Genomic DNA, 27371 nt, shown 5'->3' on the forward strand with positions numbered 1-27371 from the left:
GGGCTGGTACTCTATCCACTGCACCATCTAGCTGCCTCTTCAGTTGATCTTTGAAGGGAACTTTGGAAATAGCTAGATCTGGAGTCGAGATGGCATGAATTCAAATTTAACCTCAGATATTTTGTGACCCTGAGCAAATCACTTAACACTGCCTCAATTTCCTCACCTGTAAAATGAGTTGGAGAAAGAAATGGCAAAGCACTTCAGTATCCTTGGCAAGAAAATCCCATGATTTTTTACTTACTTGAAAGTTGGACTGAGTCAGGGTGACATTTTCATGGAGATACTTTGCCCAGGAAAACTGCTGCTGCTCCTGATAATTTAATTGCCTCTCTCAACTATTAGAATCTGATTGCAATCTGGAAGTTTTCTCTAGGAATGATCAGACTTCCAATTGTTTTCTCTTTTCTCCTAAATGAAACTCTCACTCAATCCTGTATTCCTGGGAAGAAGCAATTAAAAACAGGCATAGGATTAGTTTAATTTCGCAGAACAAACTGGGGCCTGGCTAAGAAAATTACTTGCTCTCAGATAATCTCCAGAGCTGGAAGGAGCCTCTGAGGCAAACTCATCTCACTGGCTCATTTTGCAAATGAGGAAACTGGCCCAGAGAGGTTAGTAGTTGCCAAAGGCCACACAGCAAGTAAGTAGCAAAGATAGGATTACTACCTTTTCCTCCAAATCCTGGCTGTTTGTACTTGTTTATTCTTACTTGTATTATGTTTTTTTCTCCTGTGTTTCATCTGCCTTCTTAGATTGTTTGCTTCTTCTGGGAAGGAACCAGGTCTTGTTTATCTTGTTACCTCATAATAATAATAATAATAATAGCTAACATTGAGATGACACTTTAAGGATTACAAAATGCTTTACATACACTATCTCATTGAAATTTGGATATAGCTTTGTGAAGCAGGTGATAGCATAATCCCCATTTTACTGATGAGGAAATTGATGCTGGTAGAGATTAATAGACTTTCCAAGAGTTGAATGTTAGTTAGCAATTGTCTTGAGGCAGAATTTGAATTTGGCTCCTCCTGATTCCCAAGTCTAGTGCTCTTTCCACTGCCCCAAGCTGCTTCTCTTGATGTTAGTTCATATCACAATGCATTACACATAGCAAGTACTTAATATATATTATTGACCTACTAGCCTTCTCAGAAAGAGACCTGAGACAGCTTTCCAAATGGGGATGATCCTTGGGCTTCAGTAATTTCTACAGCTTATTTCTTTGTTCAGTCATGTTCCCTTCTTTGTGACCCTATTTGGAGTTCTGTTTGTTATTTCCCCTCCAGTTCATTTAATAGATGAGGAAACTGAGGCAGACAGGGTTAAGTGACTTGCCCAGGGTCACAGAGAATAAGTATCTGAAGCTGGATTTGAACTCAGGAAAATGAGTCTCCCTGACTTTAGACTGGGTTTTCTATCCCTTGTACCATCTTGCTAATCCATTTGTCCCCTAGGCTATTCCATCATCTTCTAGTTACTGGGTCTCTAACAAATTTCAGGGAGTTTTGGGCTTTAGTTGGTTGTATTCATGACCTCCACTTATCTTAAGGGGCCCTTTTCTTGATTTATCTCTTTTACCCAATCCTTGTATTGAAAGACCTAAAGAAGGCCAGCTTCTCTGTGTGTCCAGGTTTGGGATCTTAAGTCCATGATGTAGACCCCACACTGTGATCTCTGCTGCTTTTAGCATTCAACTTGAATTTTTATATCCTATGTGCCATTCACTGTGCTAAGCACCCTGGGGACGCAAAGCAAGGGGGAAATGGAGGCAATGGCTTGCAGTGTTGTTGTTCAGCTGTGTCTAACTCTTTGTGACCCATTTGGGATTTTCTTGGCAAAGATAATGGAGTGGTTTGCCATTTCCTTCTCCAGCTCATTTTACAGATGAGGAAACCAAGGCAGACAAAGTGAAGTGACTTACCTAGGAACACACAATCAGTAAATGTGTTGAGGCTGGATTTGAACTTGGATTTCCTTGACCCTAATTCTGGCACTCTTTCAGTTCTGCTATAAGCTGGCTTGTGATCATAGTTGGAGGTTTCTTTGCAGAGATACTAGAGTAGTTTGCCATTTCCTTCTGCTCATTTTACAGATGAGGAAACTGAGGCAAGGAGAGTTAAAGTACCCAGAAAGTACTATGTACAAAGAAGATATTTACAGGATAAATTGAGATAATCTCAGAGGAAGGGCAAGAAAATTAAGGAAGACTGAGAAAGCTTAATTTGTAGAAAGTAGGACTTTAGCAAAGACTTAGAAGAAGCCCTGCATTGTTAGAAAATAAAGATAAACCTAAGGCAGTGAGTCCTCAGAAAGTTTATTAAACTAGGGAGAGGCAGCTAGGTGGTGCAGTGGATAGATCACCAGCCCTGAACTCAGGAGGACTTGAGTTCAAATCTGGCCTCAGACACTTCACACTTCCTTGCCCTGTGACCCTGGCAAGTCACTTAACCCCAATTGCCTCCCTCCAAAAATAAACAAACAAACAAATAAATAAATAAGGAAATAGAACTAAATAAAGGGAATTCCTCATCAGTGTCACCTGATAGAGTGAGAAAGTGATGAATTTGGACTCTCCAAGCCCTCTAAACTTCAGTTTCTTCATCTGTAAAATGGGAACAATAATACTTTTACTACTAGGATTCTTGTAGAAGAAAAAACAATTGGTAAACCTCAAATTGGGCAGCTAAGTGACACAGTGACATAGCAGATAGAGAACTCTTCTTGAGTTCGCTCTGGACTCAGCTGGGTGACCCTGAGCAGATCCCTTGACCCTACCTGCCTCAGTTTCCTCACTTGCAAAATAAGCCGAAGAAACCATTCCAATATCTTTGCCAAGAAAACCCCCAAAAATAGGAGCACAAAGAGTCAGACATGAACAACAACAATAGATTTCAAAGCCCCATTTAAGTGCGAGGTGTGAGACCTGATATGGGCTTTTAAAGGAAGTAGAATTTGGGATGATTTCCAAGTTCTCGCATAGGGCATCAGTATCAGTTGGAATGAGCCCGAGCGTGGATTATTGCAGCCCTCCAGGCTTCAGTGACCCCCTAGTCACAGTGGATCTACCTGAGAACCAGGACCAAGAGGGAGGCGTACTGGACTGAGGTCCATGCTAGGGATGGGTCTAGTGAGACTCCTGCCCCAGAAAGCCTCTCTCATCAGAAGGAGAATGTCAAATGAGTCTCAGGTCTGTCTGGTATTCTATTAGTCATCTACCCTTAAAATACTTCCCTCTCGGTGTGATAGGAAGCCGCCAGCCTGACCAGCATTAACCTCTCACATTTAACTGCTGCTCTGCAACGAGAAAATCTGCCAGCCAGTGCAAACTATGTCCATTCTCTTCTGGAAGCATAAAGGGGAATTTTAAAAGGTTCAGCGTCAGAGGGACGTCACCACTCCCCTTTAACATGGACAAGGAGAAACATGGATCAGGGTGACCTGAACTCTTTGTGGGTGGAGATTCTGTTCTCAGAAAACTGTCTTCCCCTGACCTTGGTTCAGATTTGCAGAGCTGTGGAATAGGGATGGAAAGGACAGAGCATGGGGTTAATAGTAGGGGAATTGGACCAGGTTCCTGCCTCAATCTCACTTTTCTCATCTGTCAACCCCACCTGCCTCACAGGGTGATTGTGAAGATCAAAAAAGAGATCTGTGAAAAGTATAAAGCACTATTTAAATGTTTATTAGCAAATGAGGAGAGGGAGGAGTAAGGCTATCCTGATTTTTTGCAATATCAGCATACACAATTTTGGCAACATAAACAATTGGAAGGGATGCTTAGGACATGATGAACGAGGCTTAGTTTGACCAGAAGGGCCAGGAAGCATTTTTAAGTAATTCAATTTAATTCAATTCACCTGACATTTATTAAAACTCTGTCCTAGAACAGAAACCTGTGCTAGTCACTAGAAGAGATACAGAGATAAATAATGCCAAGGGTACAATAATATAATAAAGATAAATAATGCCCAAAAAGTCTTTGAAGGGATGCTGGGATTCAGACATCTGGAGATGGCTAGATGAGGCAGTTGGATGTTCATCTCAGTGCTAAATAGGTCAGCTTTGTTGTGGTCTGAGAGATTCTACAGCAGATGATTTTTTAAATAATGTTTTTTATTCCAAATACATGCACAAGGGAAGCTAGATGGTACAGTGGATAGAGCACTGGCCCTGGAGTCAGGAGGACCAGATACATGCAAAGATCATTTTCAACATTTATCTCTGTAAAACCTTGTGTTCTACATTCTTCTCCTCTCCCCGCATCCTTCCCCAAGACAGCAAGCAATCCAATATAGATTAAACACAATGTCATTCTTCTTCCATATTCATCATGGTACAGTGGATGATTTGAAGCCATCATTGGGCCAAGGAGTTGTGATAGGGTTAATGTAGGGCTTAAATATTATTGTTATACTCTAATCTTTTTAATATCCTACTGTCCTCGGGAATCTCTCCTTTTCTCTGAATTTCTGTAATCCTTATTCATAGGCCTTCCATCTCCTACTGTTTCGTGACATCATCAGTATCTCTTTTCATGTATTTTTATTTGGTTTTCCCAATTTTGAATTTATGCCTTTGGCTTTTAATAATAATAACATTGCTCAGTTGGGTTCAGCTTGTGAGAAAACTGAGACAGGTTAGATGGTTAAGTGACTTGCTCAGGATCACACAGATAGGGATTATCTGAGACTGAATTTGAACTTGTGTCTTCCTGACTCCAGACCTAACATTTTATTCCCTCTGCCAACTAATTGTCTCTTTATGTAATAATAGTAAGAAGAATGATAATAATTATAATAGCCCTGCCATGTGCTAGGCACCAGGATAAGTCCATTATAAATATTAAATCATTTGAATCTCATAATAATGCAGGCAGTTATTTATTACTATCCCCATTTTACAGATAAGGAAACTGAGACTCATGGAGGTTCAGTGACTTGCCCCTTTGGCACAGTTTAATGAGTGCCTGAGATAAGATTTCTTGACTCCAAGGGGAGAATCTCTCTTTGCTTCTACCTAGCACTACACTGAACCCGAAAAGGAGAACAGTAAAAATGTGTTGCTTGATTTTATTTCCTGTGTGTGCTACCTGACTCTGGGATGTTTTTATGGTTTCCTCTGGATTGGAGCTGTCTTAGTCTGGAGCGACTTTGTGAAGTTAGAGTCAGTTTCCTCTTCTCCTGATTGCAGCAGTCATTCTGTGGTTCCTAAATGAACTGGGACAAAAGGCACGGGGGACCGGTTATACAGAATCATGGGATTTAGGTGCTCAGCCTGCTTATTTAATAGATAAAGGAGATTAGAGAGACGACAGACAGAAAAAGGGAGAGAGAGACAGAGAAACAGATGGACAGACAGAGAAACAGAGAAAAAAAGATAACAGATGGATAGACACACACACACACAGACAGAGAGAGATAGAGACAGAGAGAATATGAATGAGGGAATAATAATGGGAAAGTCTTCCCAGATGCCTCTCTTCTCCTGGTGTAGCCCTATTCCAGAGAACAAACAGGAAGATCTTTCTGAGATTAGCAGGCAGACCTGTATGAAGCCCAGGGCTCCCAGCATCAGTGATTTTCTTTCCTATTACTTACTATGGATGTCTAGCCAATGCAGAACAATGTTTTACAAAACATGATCCTCTTCTCCTTTTCATCATGCATCATCATAACCTTTAAGATCTGATGTTTCACCAAAATTCCACAATTTATGACCTGACTTGAAATCTCTCTTTACCTTCATAAATCACTTTGGCTTTTTTGGCCTATTCCCTCATTTGTCAAATACTAAGTGACTTTTTTTTTTTGGCCTTTTTCAACTTTTAATTGATTCTTCTATTACAATAATTACTAGGTTTGCCAACTTCTCCCTTTGTTCTGGTCTCGAGATAGCTTGATTTAGCTATCCAAAGTCCAGGGCCTATCCTTGGTTCAGCTATTAACCAACTCATTATGTGTCCTTACCTTCTCAGAGCCTCAGTTTTATTATTATTATTATTTTTTTACCAAGAATAAATGGAATAAATGCCCTTTCCTATGTCACAGTTCCCTAATTAAAATTCTCTCATGAAAGCATATTAATGATAATAAAGATATCGTTGGGATCCAAGCTGGAATGATGACTTCTTTTCCATTATTCAAGTGATTTAGAAAATCTGGTTTTGAATGTGTTAATTATTTTTATTGTTATTACTATTGCAGTCCACAATACATCAGCATTCTGGTATGGATTTGTGTTTCTGCAGTGGCCAGTTTGCCATAGTGAAGAAATGCCGGGAGAAGAGCACGGGGGCCGAGTATGCCGCCAAATTCATCAAGAAAAGGCAGAGCCGGGCGAGCCGTCGAGGGGTGCAGCGGGAGGAAATTGAGAGGGAAGTGCACATTCTGCAGCAGATCCTGCATCCCAATGTCATCAAACTCCACGATGTCTATGAGAACCGAACAGATGTGGTCCTCATCCTTGAGCTGTGAGTAGAAGCTTCTCTTTTTCTATGTATTCTGACTAGCCGGGGAAATAGATGGGGAAAAAAAACAATTTGGTGGGAGAATGGGGGCGGGGGGACAAGTCCGACAGCAAGCACTTATTAAGTGCCTACTAGATACCTGAGCACATAAAGACAGAGGTGATCCATGATTTTTCTCTTTTGCTCTGATTTTTCTCTCCCAATGTGATTTATAAAGAAATGTGTATTAAAATCAATTAATTAAAAATGTACAAAATAATAATAAAAAAAAAGACAGAGGTGAGACAGTCTGCCTTCAAGCATCTTGTTAGAGGGATACATGGCTTGCATCCAGCAGCTAAGATGATTTCTTTTTTTTTGGCTGAGGCAATTGGGTTTGAGTGATTTGCCCAGGGTCCCAAGGTGATTTCTTAAGTACAGATCTGACCAAATCAGCCCTTGCTCAATCAATGCCAGCGGCCTCCTCTTGTCTGTCCCTGGGATAAAATGTCAACACCTCTGTTTAGCTGTTAAAGTTTCTCTCCACCTTGCCTGAACCTACCTTTCCAGCTGCATTGGACACTGCTCTTTCTTCTGTACTCTGCAGTCCTGTCAAGCTGACCTTCAAGTAGCTACAGTGGCACACGGTCAGAGTGTGGGCCCTGAGTCAGGAAGAGCTGAGTTCAAGTTCTGTTTCAGACACTAATCACCTGGAAGCCTGGCAAGGGACTTCATCACTGTCTGCCTTGGATTCCTCAACTACATAGGGGCATAATAATAGCAGCAACGACCTCTCCCCGGGTTGTTGTAGAGATTAAATGGGATAACAATTGTCAAGTGCTTAGCATAGTGCCTGGTACATATAAATATTAGCTATTTTTATTTTTAATTATCTTCTTTCTATTCCTTACACATGACACTTCATCTCTCAATTCTGTATATTTATATTGATCACGTACCGTGCCAGAATGCTCTCCTCCTGACCTCTGCCTCATAAAATACTGCTCTTCCTTTAAGACTCTCTTTCTACCTCAAACCAGTTCTGATCCTTTCAATATCCAGGGCCCTTCCTCTCAGACTGAATTTAAGTTGTTGTTTAATTATTTCAGTCATGTATGACTCTGTGACACCTTTGGGGATTTTCTTGGCAAAGATATTGGAGTGGGTTACCATTTCCTCCTCCAACCCACTTTAAAGATGAGGAAACTGAGGCAAACAGGGTTAAGTGACTTGCCTAGAATAACACATCTAGGAAGTGTCTGAGGCCAGATTTGAACTCAGGAAGAAGAGTCTTTCTGACTCCAGGCTCAGATCTCTATCCTCTTGCTCCATCTAGCTGCCTGCATTAACTATCTTGTATGTATTTTATTTTTTAATAGTAGTTTTTTATTTTTAAAACACATACAAAGATAGTTTTCAACATATATCCTTGCAAAACCTTGTGTTTCAAATTTTTCTCCCTCCCCTCTCCCCTTGACAGTGAATTATTATTATGTTAAATATGTGCAATTCTTCTATACGTATTTCCATAATTATCATGCTGCACAAGAAAAATCAGATCTAAAAGGAAAAATAATGAGAAATAAAACAAAATGCAAGCAAACACCAACAAAAGAGGTGAAAATACTATGTTGTGATCCACATTCAGTTCTCTCTGGGTGTAGATGGCTCTCTCCATCACAAGTCCATTGGAATTGGCCTAAATTATCCCATTGTTAAAAAGAGCTGCCTTCATCAGATCTGATCGTCCCTTGTATTTATTTTTTTACATTTATCTGTATATAATGCGTATTTGTCGTGTCCCCTGCTCGCAGGTAAGCTCCTTGAGATCGGGATTGTTTCATTCCTTGTACTTCTATCCTAGTGCCTAGGACATAGTAGGTACTTAATAAATGCTTGGTGATGAATTGATAAAATAAACACACCAGACTGTCTAGGGGAGACTAACACCTGGAGAAATCAGGAAAGGCCTCTTGGACACAGGAAACATCAGCTGCATGGGGCTGGGAAAGTTTGGCAGAGGGAGGGAGATGAGGTCAGCGGCCAGCAGCTTCCCTTTGCAATCCATCACGCTGGTCCGGCACTCAGAGACACAAAGTGAGTGGGGGGAGGGGAGGCGAGCTGTCCAGGACACAGAGTCTCTATCAGAAGAGACAGAAGGTCGCAGAGGTCTCACTCAGTCTAAGTCTCAGCCAAGGAACCTGAAGGGAAAAAACCCAGAACCTTTCAGTGAAAATGGTTGTTGGCCTGGAGGCAAAATCTAGCAAAAAGAGAGTGTGAGGTGGGGGTGGAAGTGGGAAAGAGGAAGGAAGAAGTTAAGGAGGAGAAAAAGAAAATTATCTTAGAAGGCTCTCTTTTTGTGGTTGGGGGAAAAAGCATTCATTATTAAAGCTGTCTTCTAACCCCCAATAACATACATATACATGTGTGTATACATATATATATAACATGTGTATATGTATAAGTGTAAACTGTAGATATGTACATATGTATATGTGTGTGTGTATGTATGTATATGTATATTAAAAACAGCATAGTTTAAGGGGGAACATTTCTCTCCACTGAATCTGGGAGAAAACCTATATCCTTGATCTAGCATTTACTAGCTGACCACTTTGCCTAATTCCTTAATTGGCTTGAACTTTAATTTCCTCCCCTATAAAGTGAGATAATACTTGTACAATCTACATGATAGGGTTGTTTGGGAGTTTATGTTGAATTATATATGAGAAAGTCATATATAAACTCTCAAGTGCTATGCAAGCTTGCGTTATTAGAGATAATTTGTTGTTTACTCGTACCTGACTCTTGGTGATCCTATTTGGCTCACTAGAACGATTTGCCATTTCCTTCTGCAGCTCATTTTACAGATGAGGAAACAAAAGCAACAGAGCTAAGTGACTTGCCACAGGCCACGTAAGAGTCTCACGTTAAATTTATACTCAGGTTTTCCTGACTCCAGGCTTGTGCTCTATCCATTGTGCTACTTAAAACAATAATGAAAACAGAACTAACTAAAATTAGTTTTATTATAGAATTAAAATACAGTTAATTTAATTAGTCAACTAAAAAGTACTAAAATTAGTTGTCAGAGACCTGACTTCGTGTGCTAACTGCTGTAGGAGCAGCTAAGTGTCTCAACAGATAATGATTTGGAGTCAGAGAGACCTGAATTACTCTTCTACATAATAACTGAATGACTCTAGGAAAGTAATTTAACCCATTCTCAGTCTCAGTTTTTTTATCTGTAAAATGGGCATAAAATAACAGCACCCACTTCAGGGGACTCTTGGGAGGATTAAATGTAAAATATTTTGACACTAAAGCAAGCATTTATTAAGTCACTTAATATGTGATGAGGCCTTTGCTAAGAGGTAGAGATACCAAAAAAAAAGGGCAAAACTAACTCCAAAACCAGTCTTTGATCACAAGGAGCTCACAATCTAAATGCAGGAGACAATGTCCAGTCAGCTCTTTGCCAAGATATCAATGGGTTAAATTGGAGATAATTAACAGAAGGAAGGCATTAGAATTAAGGCAGATTGGGAAAAGCCTTGCAAACCTGTAAGAGCTGTTCAGTCTCCTCCCTCTCCATATGGATGATTTCCTCTGTGCCCATCTTGGTGCCAGAGCCATAGAAAAGGAACCATTAGAGAATGCAAATTATTAACAGTTAAAGGGCAGATTGTGAAGCATAGAGTATAAATCCTGTAAAAATTCAGGAAAGGATGAGATCACTTTGAACTGTGGTCATTAAGGATGGAAGGGAGGAAGGAAGGCAGAAATGAGTCTGCATATGGGCCAGCTTTTGAATGGGGAGACATGCAATTATCATCACTTGTACCTATATTTATTCCTTTTTTTTTGCGTGGCCTAGACTAGCTCCCATTGCCCTATGGAATGATCACCATGTGCTTGGGAAACTGGAAAAATCATTCAAACATTCTCTAGTCTGCTTATCTCTCTGCTCCTTCTGCTGACTAGAGCTATGGGCCAAGTCCACTGATCCTAATGCTGTCATTTATTAGGATAACTTCCCTCAGAAGTGGAATCTAGGTAGGTCAAAAATTAAAAAAAAAAACACATAGATTTTTAGATGACAATAATGATAATAATGATATCTAGCACTTACATAATATCTTAAAGTTTGCAAATTGCTTTATTTTCATTTGATCCTCACCATCAATGCTGTGAGTTAGATGCTGTCATTATAAAATATTAAATAATCTCTCAGCCACAGTTTACAGGAAGTATCTTGAGGCTAGATTTGAACTCAACACTTCAAGTCTTTCTTTGATTTTAGGGATGGAGGGGATCTTAGATACCCTCTAATCTATTCACTTCACTCTCATCTCTATTTTATAGTTATGGAAATGAACTTTTTAAAGTTCACTCAGTTCCTCAGTTCATTTATTTAGTAGCTACTGCATGTAAGGCATTGCTTCAGATGCTGTAAAAATACACACATGCAAAAGTATAGCTAGATCCCCTGTTCTTTAAGAATTTCCAGTCTGGTAAGGGAAACAAAACTTAGATGCATGAAAATTTATCAGTAAAAAAGTTAAATAACAGCTCAAGACAGTAGTAAGCAGAAATAATAACTGAACTCAATCAACCACCAAGTAGTTATTAAGCACATATCATGTACCAAGCACAGTGCTAGAGGCTGGGAATACAAATAAGGGGGATAGGGATACAAGAACAAAGGGTCTTAAATGTTTGTAGCATCTAAAAGAATGAAAACCATTATCCTTACAGTAACTCGGCTGTGAAGTGTGTCCATTTCACTAACAGGAAGCTGAAGTTCAGAAATGTTATTTAACTGCCAATGGGTACAAAAGCAAGAGAGATTGAGAAATTGTACATATACTATAGGGAGTAACCTTGGGGGCAGGAATTATTGGAGGGAGAGCCATCTGTCAACTGTGATAATCTGGATCAATGACTTTGTGGACCAAGGAAGCAGAATTGAAGCAGAAGCAATCGTACTTGGGTCGATGTGTAGGAAGGGATGTTCTGATAGCCTCATTCCTCTGCGAGCCCTGACTGAAAGGAATACTGGGGAGCAGAGTCAGATTTGGAGTCTGGTAGGATAGCTCAAGTAACAGTAACTGAGCTGTTCAGGTTTGCAGTCTAATGATGTGATTTTTTTTTTCCTGAGCCTAATAAATAGATCTGTAATCCTGAGTCTCCTGAGTACAGTGTTATCAGTTAATTACAGAAAGTTAATTTGCCTTTGGCTCAAAAATAACTGCTTGAGAGAGCCATTAAAAAAAGAGGAGTGAGCAAAAACTGAGTGGTCTTCCAGGCTTCACTTGAAGCTATCCAATCCCAGATTGCTCACTGCTCTGCAAAGTTTCCCATGCTAGCTTTGGACAGGTTTGCTTCTTAAGAAAGCCTTTCCTTTTTTAAAGCCAAAATGTGCCTCTCTTCCATTTTCATCCCTTGCTTTGAATTTTTTTTTTGGAGCAGGGCATACCAAGCAAAGCAAATCTAAGCTCTTTTGCACAGGAGTCAAATTCTTAAATAAAACTATTAAGTACCCTCCCCTCCAAATCTCTTCTCCAAGTGGAACATCCCCAGTTCTTTCAACCAGTCCATGCTTACTGTAGTGCTCAGTCCTGGCTACAGTGGTGCTGGTGCTCTTCCAAAATGTGTCCCTGATTGAATCCTCACGTTGTTTTGTGGATTCAGGCTAATCTCCAGAATTAAATCAGGGGTACTGTGAAGACAAGGGGATATCTCTGCAGGTTTCTGATAGTACAAAGATCTGTGATTCTTTTTTTTTTAATTAAAGCCTTTTATTTTCAAAACATATACATGGATAATTCTTCAACATTAACCCTTGCAAGACCTTCCTCCCTTCCCTTATTCCCTCCCCTAGAGGCAAGTAGTCCAATATATGTTAAACATGGTAGAAATTTATGTTAAATCCAATATATATATACATATTTATACAACAATCTTGCTGTACAAGAAAAACCAAATCTAGCCGGAAAAAAAGGATAAAGAAAATAAAATGCAAGCAAACAACAAGAGAAAATGAAAATGCTATGTTGTGATTCACACTCAATTCCCACAGTCTCTTTCTGGGTGTAGATGGCTCTCTTCATTATTGGACAATTGGAACTGGTTCCAATCATTTTATTGTAGAAAGAGCCACATCCATCAGAATTAATTATCATATAATCTTGTTATTGCCGTGTACAATGATCAACTGGTCCTGCTCATTTCACTTAGCATCAGTTCATGTTAAGTCTCTCCAGGCCTTTCTGAAATCATCCTGCTGGTCGTTTCTTACAGAACAATAATATTCCATATTATTCATATACCACAATTTATTCAACCATTCTCCACTTGATGGGCATCCACTCAGTTTTCAGTTTCTATAAAAAGAGCTGCCACAAACATTTTTGCACATGTGGGTCCCTTTCCCTCCTTTAAAATCTCTGTGGGATCTAAGCCCAGTAGGAACACTGCTGAGATCAGTGATTCTAAAATAGTAATTCAAAGTAAAGTCAAATAACTGATAGTACTCCCTTAGTATATACACTCAATGCTGCGTGAATTATGCATTGAGGTCAAAGTTCTAGGAGGCATGACAGTTCATAGCAAAATTAAAAAATACAAAATGGAAAAGAATAGGATGATGATGCTGTTGATGTTATTTTTTTTATTTAATTAAAATAGTTTTATTCTAAACTTGAAGAGAGCATTTCCATATACACAGCAGAATACTGCATATTATTTTGCATTTGATTTGATGAATCATTTAACATCAAAATGTACAGAAATTGTCCTAATCCTTGCTTTTAAAAAAAGTTTTAATCATGACTTTGATCTTGACATCCCAATCATTTTGAAATCCCATATGGATAAAAAAAAAAGGAAAGAAAAAGAAAACTATGTGATACAGAGACCATACCTGACAATGTATGTAACATTCTGGTCTAATAGACTTCTACATCTCTCACATGAAAGAACAGGTAGATAAATAGATATAAATGTGTAGCTAGGGATAGCTGTATAAATAGGTAGCGATATAAACATATCTATTTATAGACAGTTACACCTTCCACACTGCAACCTTTTCTATGGTGCTTTCAATATATCACAGGTTGGCAGAAGAAATTAAATGGAAGCGGGGCGGGGAGGTGGGGGAGAATTGTGGAAATTGTATATGACACATGAAAAGCAGTAGATAATATACAGCCTATGACCAAATAATTAATATAAAATTTTTGATAAGGTATTGTAAACATTCCATAAAAGAAAAAGAAAAATTTCCATCTTCTCTAGTATAAAGGAAGAGCCAAAAAATTTTATGTGTCTCTTCCAGATTGCAGGGATGCTGTATCCCATGATGTGGAAGGGATAACTGTATACATACCAACATACACACACACATACACACACACACACACACACACACACACACACACACACAATATTTCCAAGACCTTCATTGATTTTTTTTTTTTTTTGTTACTTGGAGTTACTTTCTGTTTGAGATAATTTTTATTTATGTTATGGCCTTTATTTTCTACATTTTCTCTATATTTCTATGTTTTCTCTTGGTTTTACTTATTTTTCTTTTCTCAAACAAATTTATCCATATTTGTTCATGTGAATCTTTCCATACTTTTCTGAATTTTTTATATTTGTCATTTCTTACCATATAATAATATTTTCTTGCATAATATTTTCTTTCCCTTCCAGTCATTCTCTAATTGTGCTTATTTTGTTTCTAGGTCTTTTCAGACACAAAGAAATCAGCTCTTGCTTTTACACTCCAATCCTTCCCCTTTGTTCTCAGGACCTTCTAGCAGCTACTAAATTAGGTTGGGCTGTTTAGTCCAGTCAAATAATTGATAGTACTCCCTTAACATACACACTCAATAGTGCATAAATTATGCACTGAGGTCAAGGTTCTAGGAGGCATGACAGTTCATAGCAAAATTAAAAAATGCAAAATGGAAAAGAATAGGATGATGATGCTATTGATCTGTTATTCTTTTTGTTGTTTAATTAAAATAGTTTTATTCTAAACTTGATGAATTAAGAGAGCATTTCCATATACACAGCAGAATACAATGGAATTATATATGAAACAGTCTTCATTTTGTACATTTAATGCTTAAAAATTATGTAATTATTTTTAAAATCTATTTTTACTTTAAAAAGAGATAATTTAAATTAAGAGATAATGAAACATATCTTTTCCTCAGGTAAGAAAGGTAGAGGACTACTGGTACAGAATATTGTATATACTGTCAAACCAGGTCTCTATATCAGTAAAATTTATTTAAGAGAAAGTGGTTATTTAATCACTTTTTATTCTAAGTTATGTAATCCCTCTCCAATTCTTTCCTCCAGAGTTTTTTATATAAAAATTTAATTTTTTGCATCATTTTTAAAGGCATTTATGTAGCCCTTATGTAAAATCTAATTTTGTTTTCTTTGAGTCCTTTCCTTTTATGGTTGTTTTGAAATTAGTTTCCTTTTAAGTTGATTCTTGGGCATTTATAGTTCTGTAACAATTTTGTTTAAAATCATATTGATATCTTATGTCTTTATATTGTCCATGTTTTCTCCTGTGTCCCTTTCTGAATTCCCACTCAGAAAAAGAGGGAGAATTTTTTCAAAGGAAAAAATAAAAAAAAGAGGGGTGAGCAAAAACTGATCTATGCAGTTATCCTTTCCACATCACAGACTTAGGGGTGCAGCACCTCCGTGATCTGGAAAATTCAAATAAAGTTTTTGGACCTCTCTTCATAACAAAGAAGTCTGATTTTTTTTTTCTTTTTCTGAGTTGTCTGATGATCTTCGTATGTTGTCTGTAGCTTCCCGCAAAACTCCCTCAAAATTCCCATTTAATTTCTTATGCCAACTCGCAATATATCAAAATACAGTGGGGAAAGTCTTGATGTATAGGGGATAGGTCTGCTCTGAAAAGATCTGACCATAGATGTCCTACACCTGGGGACCCCTCCCTATCACCTCTGGAAAGCACTGGGTGGGAGTACCTACCATTATTTCTTATACTGGTTAGCATCTTCTTTTGTTACTTGGATAATCGTACCTGCAGGTGTTTAAAAAAATGGAGAACTCCTTTGAGCCCTGTGGTCCGAGAAGCCACAGAAAAGGGATATGGGACATGGACTTGACACAGAAGGATGGGGAGGGGTTAGGAGGGGAGGGAGCATTCCAGGTAGGTTATTTCCTGGAGCTGAAAACGTGCTTGGTATGTTAAGAGCATACAGTTAATAAAACTAAGTTTCCTTCCATGTGAAATATAGCAACCTATGTAGAGAATAATCAATCCATGATTAAGTATTTATTAAACACCTACTAAGGCTCTTGTTCTGAGTCCTGGGGATGCAAGTTCAAAGAATGAAACAATTCCCACTCTTAAGGATCTTCTGTTTGGGTAGGGGAGACAACAAATATTTATAGAAATATATGCAAATTGTTTTAAAAAGTAAATGAATACAAATATATATAAAATTAGATGCAAATGAGCTTGGGAGGGAGGCCCCTAAAAGTTGGATGAGGGCTTCATGCAGAAACTGGTCTTGATCTTATTAGCATAATTTTCAGCTTTTGATCTTAAGAGACCCAGAAACCATCCCCAGCAGTGTGTAGGGCATAAGGGAATTAAACTCAGCGTAGATCCAAGGCTGGGCCTTTATCTTTCATCTTCCTGAGCCTTTGTCAGGGCTGTATTTCTTACTGTGGTGTCTTTGTTCCTCATTAACTTCCTCCACCTGTTCATTTATTCACTCAGTCACTTAGCAAATATTTAATGAACAACTAATGTATACCAAATTACTACAAGATACTTTGGGGAGGCTGAGATGAAAAAAAATTAAAAAGGGAAGACCCAGTATCACTGGGTTTCTTCTTTTTTTTTAAATTCACTTAATAGTATTTTTTCTCATAGTTTTCAAATTTATTTATAAACTTTTGAGTTATAATTTTTTTGTCTCTATTCCTCCTTTCCCTTTTCTCCTTCCCCAAACAGCAAGCAATCTGATATAGGTTATACATGTATAAATATTTTCAACATATTTCCATATTAGTCATATAGTGAAAGAAGAATCAGAACAAAGGGGAAAACCATGAAAAAGAAAAAAAACAACAAAAAATCAAAAGAATACGCTTTGATCTGCATTCAGACTCCATAATCTTTCTCTGGATGTATCACTGGGTTCCTTTTACTATTTGGAAAACTTTAATTACTCCTAGGACTGTTACTATCTTGGCCAATCACATGATATAACCAAGCACAGAAGAACAAGAACATTCTATCATCTTTCATCAGGTGAAGGAAATCGACCCTTTTGTCCACTTTGCTTCCTAAATTATTGACTATTGTGAATTACAAACAATCTGTATTTTTTATTTATATTCTCTTTTATTCTTTTTATTTTTTCTTGCTTGTGTGTTTGTGTCTGAAAGCAGTACCTGATACCACTTAAAAATGACATGTCTAAATGAAAAGATGATTATTTTCTTCCAGGCTAATGCAAACATTTTTTTGAAATGACTATTATGTACAGAACATTGAGTTTAATCCTAAAGGTCAGTCTGAGTATAGAGCTCTCTTTAAAGGCAGCCAGTTCTCCTGAGTGGCAGGATAGATAGCAGAGAAAGTAGAACTTCCTGAGTTCCTATGGCCCAACCCCTCACCCACCCTGGAATGTAGTTTTTTGGACTTCCAAATTTGTAGGTAAAAGACCTCCAAAAGACATAGACTTTATCCTTGTGGGCTAAAAACTAGAGCAGAGAAAGAGGCAAAGGTCATGTTGGCCCAGAGTTGATTGAACTCTAAGGTATTAGGAAGCTTAGGAAAGGAGCCTGACCTTTATATTTCCTTTCAATTTTTAAGCTTTCAGAGGTTTGGGAATTGAAAATGTAGATACTTTCATATCTACAGGCAGGAGAATATCAGTGACAAGAAGTCTGAGTTTATATCCTTGAGGTAGTGAAGTGATACAGTGGATAGAGCACTGGGTCTAGCATCAAGGAGATTTGAGTACAAATTCGAATTTTTACTTCAGAAACTTACTAACTATTTGACTCTGAGCAAATCATTTACTATTGCCAGCCTTAGTGTCCTCAACTATAAAATGGGGATAATAACATCTATCTCCAGCTCTGTGAAAAATCAAATGAGAGTATTTGCTAGAGTGCTTAGCTCAGTGTGTAGCATACAGTAGGTGCTTAATAAATGTTTGTTTAGTTCCATTATAGTCCAGCTTTAACATTAGCTGAAGGACCATAAGGGAATTACTTGACCTCTTTACACCTCAGTTTCCTTATTCATATATATATATATATATATATATATATATATATATATATATATATATATTTTTTTTTTTTTAAAGGCAAATAATTTCATTGTCTCTTTCCCCAAAAAAGATAGGAAAGCATTTTGTAAACCTTATAGTGCTATACAAATTTGGAAGTGGAAAAGAGTGCTGGATTTGGAATCAGAGCTCTACCTCTTATGTGACACTAAGCAAATCAGTTCATGTTGGTGAGCTTTTGTTTTCTCATGAGTAAAATGTAGCAGGTCCCTCACAGGGTTATTATGAGAATCAAATGAGATGAAACTTAAGGCAGTCTATAAATTTTAGCTGTTATTCTTATCAGCATCAAACAGTGCTAGCCCAGTTTTATTTCACTTATCCCCGTGACTAAGCATGTCACTGTGTTTGTCATCCCCATTTTGCAGATGGGGAAAATTGAGGCACAAAATCATCAGTCTATCTCCTTGATGCTGTCTCTGCCCACCCACCCACACTAACCAAGCCAAATCAAACATTTCTGCCTTCTCCAAACTCCTATTGCACTGCTTGTGCAGCACAAATGAACATTTGAGTAATTGCTTTCCATTAGTTTGGTGGCTAGGTAGCTAGGTATCTTGTAGAGTCCTGGAGTCAGGAAGACATTCTCATCTTCCTGAATTCAAATACTTATTAATGGCTTCCAGGTAAGTCACCTAATTCTGGCTCACCTGTAAAATGAGCTGGAGAAGGAAGTGACAAACCACTCCCGTATTTCTGCCAAGAAAATCCCAAATGGAACCCCAAAGAGTCGCACAGGACTGAACAACAGGATTACTTTTATTATGTTGGTCAATAAGCATTTATTAAGCTGCTACTGTGTGCCAGATATTTTGTGCAAAGAAAGGTAAAAAACAGACCTTCTTTCAAGAAATTCACAGTTAAGTAGAAGAGGCAATATGCAAAAACTATTTACAAACAATATAGACAGAATAACTTTGGGACTAGTTTTAGGAGTTACTAAAATTAAGAAGAATTATGCAGGAGATGGGACTTTAGCTGACCCTTGAAAAAGCCAGAAGATGAGAAAGAAGAACATTCCAGGAATAGGGGACCATTCATAAAAAGGCTTAGGGTCAGGAGATTATTTTACTCTCCCAAATTTCCTCAGCTGGTCATCTGAATTTATTGATACCAAGTACAATGCTCTTTCCTTCAACAACCTACATTTGTATATATATATATATATTTCTATTTTTAGATTTTTTTTTAATAAAATGCTTTCCCTTCTTTTAAAAATTCAGATGGGGAAACTGAGACTCATAGGGGTTAAGTGATTCAGGTTCACTCAACTTAATGGGTGACATAGCTGAGGTTGTTGCTTTGATGCAGCAGGGATTATAGTGTGTGAACCTCCTCCCCACAGGTCACAGATTAAGAGCCTTCCACATCTTCCTGTCCTGTGTGGTCCTTATTTGTCTATTACAGATTCCCCCAAGGAGGATCTCCATGGTTCATTGGCTTTCCTCTGGTTTCAGGGTGGCTGTCTAGGACCGATCTCAAGCTGCCCCTCTGCTGCCTTGTTCTAGTTCCATGATTGGATTCTCTACCTTTTTTTTTTCTTCCAGTTGTGCTTTTCTTCAGTGCCTTTTCTGCTACTTCTTTTTGATGGCCCTGTCATCATCGGAAGCCTGTTGCTGCCTATGTCCACCCACCAGCCCTTTTTTTTTTTTTTTTTTTTTTTTTTGCCTTTGGCTTGTAATTTTTAATCTTCCGAGTTTGTCACAACCATGTCCTGTCATCCTGTTGTCAGAATTTTAGAGCTGGCTCTAGATCCAGGAATCTCAGCTCTGGGTGTGTGTGATGGACTCCTTTGGCAATATGGGGAAATCTTAGACTCTTTCTCAGAATAAAGTTTTCATCTGTATAAGACAATATATAGAGTGTCCCAAAAGACTGAGTGCCATTGTATGAAATTAAAGCTAAAGAAACTTAAAATATCTCCAAGACTTTTGGGATAATCTATAGCTAGGACAAAGGAAATCAAATTCACAGACCTCGGATTAACATCCCTGATCTAGAGGTTCTGGGTGATAGTGATGGGTCAGGAGAGGGTACAGGAATGAGACATCCTTGCAGTTCTGCACATTGCTGCACATTGCATCTTCCTCTGCCTTGACAGATGTTCCACAGCATCCTGCCACTCTCTACCCAGATTCCAGCATCCTCATATCTTCCTCCTCCCTCACCCAACTGGGCACATGGGATTGAATAACTGACATTCATATCAAACTTTCTAGTTTTCAGCATATCATAAATACATAAATATTAAATTATCTCATGTGACTCTCATTAAAAAAAAACCCTCTGGAGTTGTCAGTATTCTCTCTCATTCACTGTAGTGTTCTCTTCTCTAAATTATAATGGTTCTCTGGGAGCAGGTTTCTCGGGGGGCTTCTGGGAGCAGCTTTTGTTTCAGTTCAGATCAATAATCACCTCAAATATAGCCAGCTGTTAAAAGTTCAGATCGTTTATTATCTCTTTCAAAATAGCCCGGTTAGCTTTCTTAGAGGCCTCTCTGTTTGGTTCCAAGAGCTCTTGCAGCTTGTCCTTTGCCTCTGCCAGCTTCAGCCTCCAGCTCTCTCTGCATCTTGGTTCTACTGACTCCTGACTGAGGCTCATTCTTTTATGCTCTTTTAGAAGTGTGAACTCAAAGGTTGACTCCTCCTCCAAGAGTGGGATTGTGGGTTCCTGACTTGTAAATCTCCCAGACTTGTGAACTCTAATGTGTGAGCTAATGTGTGAACTCTCAAAGGTGTAAACTTAGGTACATAAGCATTGTTTCTATCAATTCCAGTGAGTTAACACCTTGTTTCAAGTTCTGGCCCATAATAATTCACCAAATGAAAAAAGTGCCTTCCCAGCATGTTACTTCCTCAAAGTCACTCACAAGTGGGTATCAGAGCCAGACTTCCTGTCTTCAGACCTAGGACCCTTTCCAGGATGGCTCTGTCTCTGTCCATGAGTCTTTACTCTGCTCAAGGAGAAGGATCAGAGTGTCCAGCCAGCAGAGCATTTTTGCCAAGCCGTTCCCATTCTGCCTCCTGCCATGTTGTACACATTTTAGTAGCTTCATGGTTAGGTTAGAAATGACAAAGTTAACCTTGGAGGAAAAGTGAAACTGCCAAAAAGAAGTATAATTCTTGAGGAAAGGGGAATGAATGCTCATCTGCTTGACTAATGATAAAGAGGAACCCTCAGTGTTACAGGGCTAGATAGGTTTGTACACCGGTTCCCAAATTTAGTTATTCTTTTTTTTTTTTTTTAAACAAATCACTGAAGACTTAGGGGAGAGACTGGTATGAAAATCTTTATTTAAATAGGAAATATTTCTCAACCATCATACCCCCTCCCAACCTTATTTGCTAAAACATATATCTCTCTTCTTTCTCAAAAAGCTTTCTGTTTCCAGGATCAAAAACAGTCCTTTGTCTGGCATTTCAATCTCTTCATAATTTGGCTTTGACTTTTCTTTTTATACGGATTTTATATTATCCCTCCTCTCTTTCTGCCCATTGTAATCTCTGTTCTAGACTTGACCTCTTAAATGTTCTCTTTTTATGGCATTCCATTTGTTGGTTTGGTGATGAGACATAGGCTAGAATTCAAACATGGAATTCTCTGTCTCCATCTTCTGAAATCCCTCACCTTCTTCAAGGCCCCATGCAGGTGTTATACCTAAGTTCTTTCCTCATTCCTCAGTTATTGATGACACATTTCATTGTTTAATGTTTATATGTAGTTTGTATTTCTTTATGCATGCACATTTATATATATACATGTCATTTTTTCCACAGAAGAATGTAGGCTCCTTGAGGTCAGGGACAACTTTTTTATTTGTCATTTTATCCATAAACCCCAGCATGCATTAAGTGCTTAATAACTACTTATTTCTTCCCTTCTTCCTTTCCTTTTTATCCCCAGCACCTAGAACTTGGTATATAGTATGTCCTTAGGAAATGATTGTTAAATTGTTAAATTTAGTGAAATGATTTTAAAGATGGGGAATACCCAAAGTAAGGATGGTGAGTAAGTGTGGTGGGGCCATAATTTCCTCATTATGGACTCCCAATGGAGCAGCAGCTCAGGGACTCAACAGGGAGTTTTCAGAAGTAATAAGTTACTCTAGACCAGTGATGTCAAAATCAAATAGAAACTATGGCCATTAAATCAATTCCTGTGGACTGCATTTTGGTTCAGAAAATCTCATATTAACATTATCTGTATTTTATTGTATTTTTACTTATTTTACTAAATGCTTCCCAATTACATTTTAAAATTTTTTTTATTTTGTTATAGCTTTTTATTTACAAAACATATGCATGGGTAATTTTGACCTTTGGAAAATCTTCTGTTCCAAATTTTCCCTCCTTCCCCCCACCACCTCCCCTAGATGGCAGGTAGTCCACTACATGTTAAATACATGAAAATATATGTTAAATCCAATTTACGTATACATAGTTATACAGTTACATTACTGTACAAGAAAAACTGCATCTAGAAAGAAAAAAAAATCTGAGAAAGAAAACAAAAATGCAAGCAAACAATAATAGAAAGCGTGAAAATGCTATATTGTGTTCTACACTCATGGTTCCCATGGTTCTCTCCCCGGGTGTAGATGGCTCTTCTGATCACTGAACAATTGGAACTGGTTTGAATTATCTCATTGTTAAAGAGAGCCATGTCCATCAGAATTGATCATCATATAGTCTTCTTGTTGCCATGTATAATGATTCCTTGGTTCTGCTCATTTCACTCAGCATCAGTCCATGCAAGTCTTTCCAGGCTTCTCTGAAATCATCCTGCTGATTGTTTTTTACAGAAGAATAATATTTCATAACATTCATATACCACAATTTATTCAGCCATTCTCCAATTGATGGGCATCCACTCAGTTTCCAGTTTCTAGCTGCTACAAAAAAGACTGCCACCAACATTTTTGCACACGTTGGTCCCTTTCCCTCCTCTAAGACCTCTTTGGGATATGAGTCTAGTAGTAACACTGCTGGGTCAAAGGGTATGCAGAGTTTTATAACTTTCTGAGCACAGTTCCAAATTGCTCTCTAGAATGTTTGGATCCATTCACACTTCCACCAAAAATGTATCAGTGTCCCAGTTTTTCCACATCCCCTCCAACATTCTGCATTATCTTTTCCTGTCATCTTAGCCAATCTGAGAGGTGTGTAGTGGTATCTCAGAGTTGTCTTAATTTACATTTTTTAAATGCAATAGTGATTTGGAGCACCTTTTCATATGACTAGAAATAGTTTGAATTTCTTCATCTGAAAATTGTCTGTTCATATCCTTTTACCATTTATCAGTTGGAGAATGGCTTGATTTCTTATAAATTTGAGCCAATTCTCTATATATTTTGGAGATGAAGCCTTTATCAGAACTTTTGAATGTAAAAATGTTTTCCCAGTTTATTGCTTCCCTTCTAATCTTGTCTGAATTTGTTTTATTTGTACAAAAACTTTTTGACTTAATATAATCAAAATTATCTATTTTGTGATCAATAATGATCTCTAGTTCTTCTTTGGTCACAAATTCCTTCCTCCTCCACAAATCTGAGAGGTAAACTATTCTATGTTCTTCTAATTTATTTATACTATCATTCTTTATGTAGAGATCATGAACCTACTTGGACTTTATCTTGGTATACAGTGTTAAGTGTGGGTCAATGCCTAGTTTCTGCCATACTAGTTTCCAATTTTCCCAGCAGTTTTTGTCAAATAATGAATTCTTATCCCAAAAGTTGGGGTCTTTGGGTTTGTCAAACACTAGATTGCTATAGTTATTGACTATCTTGTCCTGTGAACCTAACTTGTTCCACTGATCAACTAGTCTATTTCTTAACCAGTATCAAATGGTTTTGATGACCGCTGCTTTATAATATAGTTTTAGATCTGGTACAGCTAGGCCACCTTCATTTGATTTTTTTTTAATTAGTTCCCTTGAAATTCTTGACCTTTTGTTCTTCCAGATGAATTTTGTTATTTTTTCTAAGTCATTAAAATAGTTTCTTGGAAGTTTGATTGGTATAGCACTAAATAATTAGATCAGTTTAGGTAGTATTGTCATCTTTATTATATTCACTCAACCTATCCAAGAGCACTTGATATTTTTCCAGTTGTTTAGATCTGATTTATTTGTATGGAAGGTGTATTGTAGTTTTGCTCAAATAGTTTCTGACTTTCCCTTGGCACATAGATTCCCAAATATTTTATTCTATTGACAGTTATTTTAAATGAAATTTCTCTTTGTATCTCTTGCAGTTGGATTTTGTTAGTGATGTATAAGAATGCTTATGATTTATGTGGATTTATTTTGTATCCTGCAACTTTGCTAAAGTTGTGGATTATTTCTAATAGCTTTTTAGTTGATTCTCTGGGGTTCTCTAAGTATACCATCATATCATGTGCAAAGAGTGATAATTTGGTTTCCTCATTACCTACTCTAATTTCTTTAATCTCTTTTTCATCTCTTACTGCCAAAGCTAGTATTTCTAATACAACATTGAATAGTAATGGTGATAGTGGACAACCTTGTTTCATTCCTGATTTAATTGGGAATGGTTCCAGTTTATACCCATTACATATGATGCTTGGTGATGGCTTTAAATAGATGCTACTGAATATTTTAAGGAAAAGTCCATTTATTCCTGTACTCTCTAGAGTTTTTAATAGGAATAGGTGTTGGATTTTATCAAATGTTTTTTCTGTATCAATTGAGAAAATCATATAGTTTTTGTTAATTTGGTCAATTGATATAGTCAATTATGCTAATAGTTTTCCTAATATTGAACCAACTCTGCATTCCTAGTATAAATCCTATTTGGTCATAGTGTATTATCTGGGGGATGATTTTCTGTAATCTCTTTGCTAATATTTTATTTAAGATTTTTGCAACAATATTTATTAGAGAGATTGGTCTATAATTTTCTTTCTCTGTTTCCGTCCTACCTGGTTTAGGTATCAGTACCATGTTTGTGTCATAAAAGGAATGTGGTATAAGTCCTTCATTCCCTATTTTTTCAAATAGTTTATATAGCATTGGAGTAAATTGTTCTTTAAATGTTTGGTAGAATTCACATGTAAATCCATCTGATCTTGGGGAGTTTTTCTTAGGGAGTTGATTAATAGCTTGTTCTAAAATGGGACTATTTAAGCAATTTACTTCCTTCTCTGTTAATCTGGGCCATCTATATTTTTGTAGGTATTCCTCCATTTCACTTAGGTTATCAAATTTATTGGCATAAAGTTGGGCAAAATAACTTCTAATTATTGCTCTAATTTCCTCTTCATTGGTGGAAAGTTCTCCCTTTTCATTTTTAAGACTAACAATTTGATTTTCCTCTTTCCTTTTTTTAATCAAATTTACTAAAGGGTTATCTATTTTGTTGGTGTTTTCATAAACCAACTCTTAGTTTTATTTATTAATTCAATAGTTTTTTACTTTCAATTTTATTAATCTCTCTTTTTATTTTTAGAATTTCAAGTTTGGCATTTGATTGGAGGTTTTAATTTGCTCTTTTTCTAGCTTTTTTAGTTGCAAGCTCAATTCATTGGTCTTCTCTTTCTCTATTTTATGCAAGTAAGGATCTAGAGATATAAAACTGCCAGGAAGGAAGTGTACTCCTTTTTCTCCTTTCAATTTTCTCCAAAGATCTATCTTACATAACTTTTCTAGTATTGTTTACCTCTTTAAGTTCCTTCTCATTTATTTTGTGGTTTGATTTATCTAGTTCTGAGAGAGCAAGGTTGAGATCTCCCACTATTATAGTTGGTGCATATATATTTAGTATTGATATTGCTTCATTATGGTACCCTTTAGCAAGATATAGTTTCTTTCCTTATCACTTTTAATTAGATCAATTTTTGCTTTTGCTTGATCTAAGATCTGGATGGCCATCCCTGTTTTTTTTTTTTTTACTTCACTTGAAGCTTAATACATTCTGCTCCAACCTTTTACCTTTACTCTATATGTATCACTCTGCTTTAAATATGTTTCTTGTAAGCAACTTATTGTAGGATTCTGGCTTTTAATCCAGTTTGCTGTTTCTGCTTTATGGAAGAGTTTACCCCCTTCACATTTACAGTTAAAACTACTACTTCTGTATTTCCTGTCATCTTATTATCCCCAGGTTATATTTTTCTCTTTCTTTTCCCCCTTTCCTTCCTCTCCAATATTTAACTTATGAACACCACTTTCTTCAAACAGCTCTTCCCCTTTAGAATCTCTCCTCCTTTAGAGTCCCTTTCCCTTTCTTATTCCTTTCTCCTACTATTTCTGTCTTCCTTTCTATTTAGTCTACTCCTTCCCTTTTCACCTTTCCCCTTCCACTTTTAATAAGGTGAGAGAAGTTTCTCTGTAAACCAAATATGTCTAATATTTTTTCTTTGAGCCAAATCTGATGAGAGTAAGATTCATACAATGTTCATCCCTCTCCCTTCTTCCCCTTAAATATAATAGATTTCCTTTGCCTCTTCATGAGATGTAATTTCCCTCATTTTACCTCCAGTTTTCCCTTTTTCTGGTACAAAACCCTTTCCACCTCTAGTTCCTTTTTTATTATATAACAGTAAAATCAAATTAAATATGCACTCTCTATGTATATTCATAATAGAAATACAGTTCTCAAGAGTTCCTTTTTTACCTTTTTCTTGAGTCCTATATTTGGAGGTCAATTTTTTTTGTTTAGCTCTGGTCTTTTCATCAGAAATAAATGGAATTTACCTATTTCATTGAATGCCCATCTTCTTCCCTGGAAGAAAATCCTTAGTTTAGAGAGTTCAGAAAGAAGCATGTGTTCTCCTTGCCATCTTGGCTCTGCCCCTTCCCAATTACATTTTAATGGGAAGACCTGTGTTGTGTATTTTAAATCTAGACAACAGGAAAAATTTACAGGTGATGAAAAATGTTGATGAGTAATTGAGGGAGAATAAACTACCTCTCAATGACCTTTAAAGAAAGGAAAGATAGTTGTGCTGTTTTAGGTGCTTCTGGCTCTTCCTGGAGATAGGGGACTATTTCATATGTCCTCTTTTTTTTTTTTTTTTTTTTTTTTAAATTTTTTTTATTTAATAATTACATTATATTTACACTCATTTCTGTTCCGATTTTTTTTTCCCCTCCCTCCCTCCACCCCCTCCCCTAGATGGCAAGCAGTCCTTTATATGTTGGATATGTTGCAGTATATCCTAGATACAATATATGTTTGCAGAACCGAACAGTTCTCTTGTTGCGTAGGGAGAATTGGATTCAGAAGGTATAAATAATCCGGGAAGAGAAACAAAAATGCAGATAGTTCACATTCGTTTCCCAGTGTTCTTTCTTTGGGTGTAGCTGCTTTTGTCCGTCATTTATCAATTGAAACTCAGGTCTCTTTGTCAAAGAAATCCACTTCCATCAAAATATGTCCTCATACAATATCGTTGTCGAAGTGTATAATGATCTCCTGGTTCTGCTCATTTCACTTAGCATCAGTTCATGTAGGTCTCTCCAAGCCTCTCTGTATTCATCCTGCTGGTCATTTCTTACAGAACAATAATATTCCATAACATTCA

General features: G+C 37.2%; 1 protein-coding gene across 2 annotated transcripts in view; it reads left to right on the forward strand.

Annotated features, from left to right (window-relative positions):
• DAPK2 (death associated protein kinase 2) overlaps positions 1–27371 on the forward strand; it is a 173854-nt gene that overhangs the window by 83197 nt on the left and 63286 nt on the right. For both annotated transcript variants that reach the window (XM_051980890.1, XM_051980889.1), the window contains exon 3: positions 6254–6475. In XM_051980890.1, the coding sequence (XP_051836850.1) occupies positions 6254–6475 (222 nt within the window). The remainder of the gene's footprint in view (positions 1–6253; positions 6476–27371) is intronic.

Source organism: Antechinus flavipes, chromosome 2 (assembly GCF_016432865.1).
Source record: "Antechinus flavipes isolate AdamAnt ecotype Samford, QLD, Australia chromosome 2, AdamAnt_v2, whole genome shotgun sequence".
Classification (NCBI taxonomy): Eukaryota; Metazoa; Chordata; class Mammalia; order Dasyuromorphia; family Dasyuridae; genus Antechinus; species Antechinus flavipes.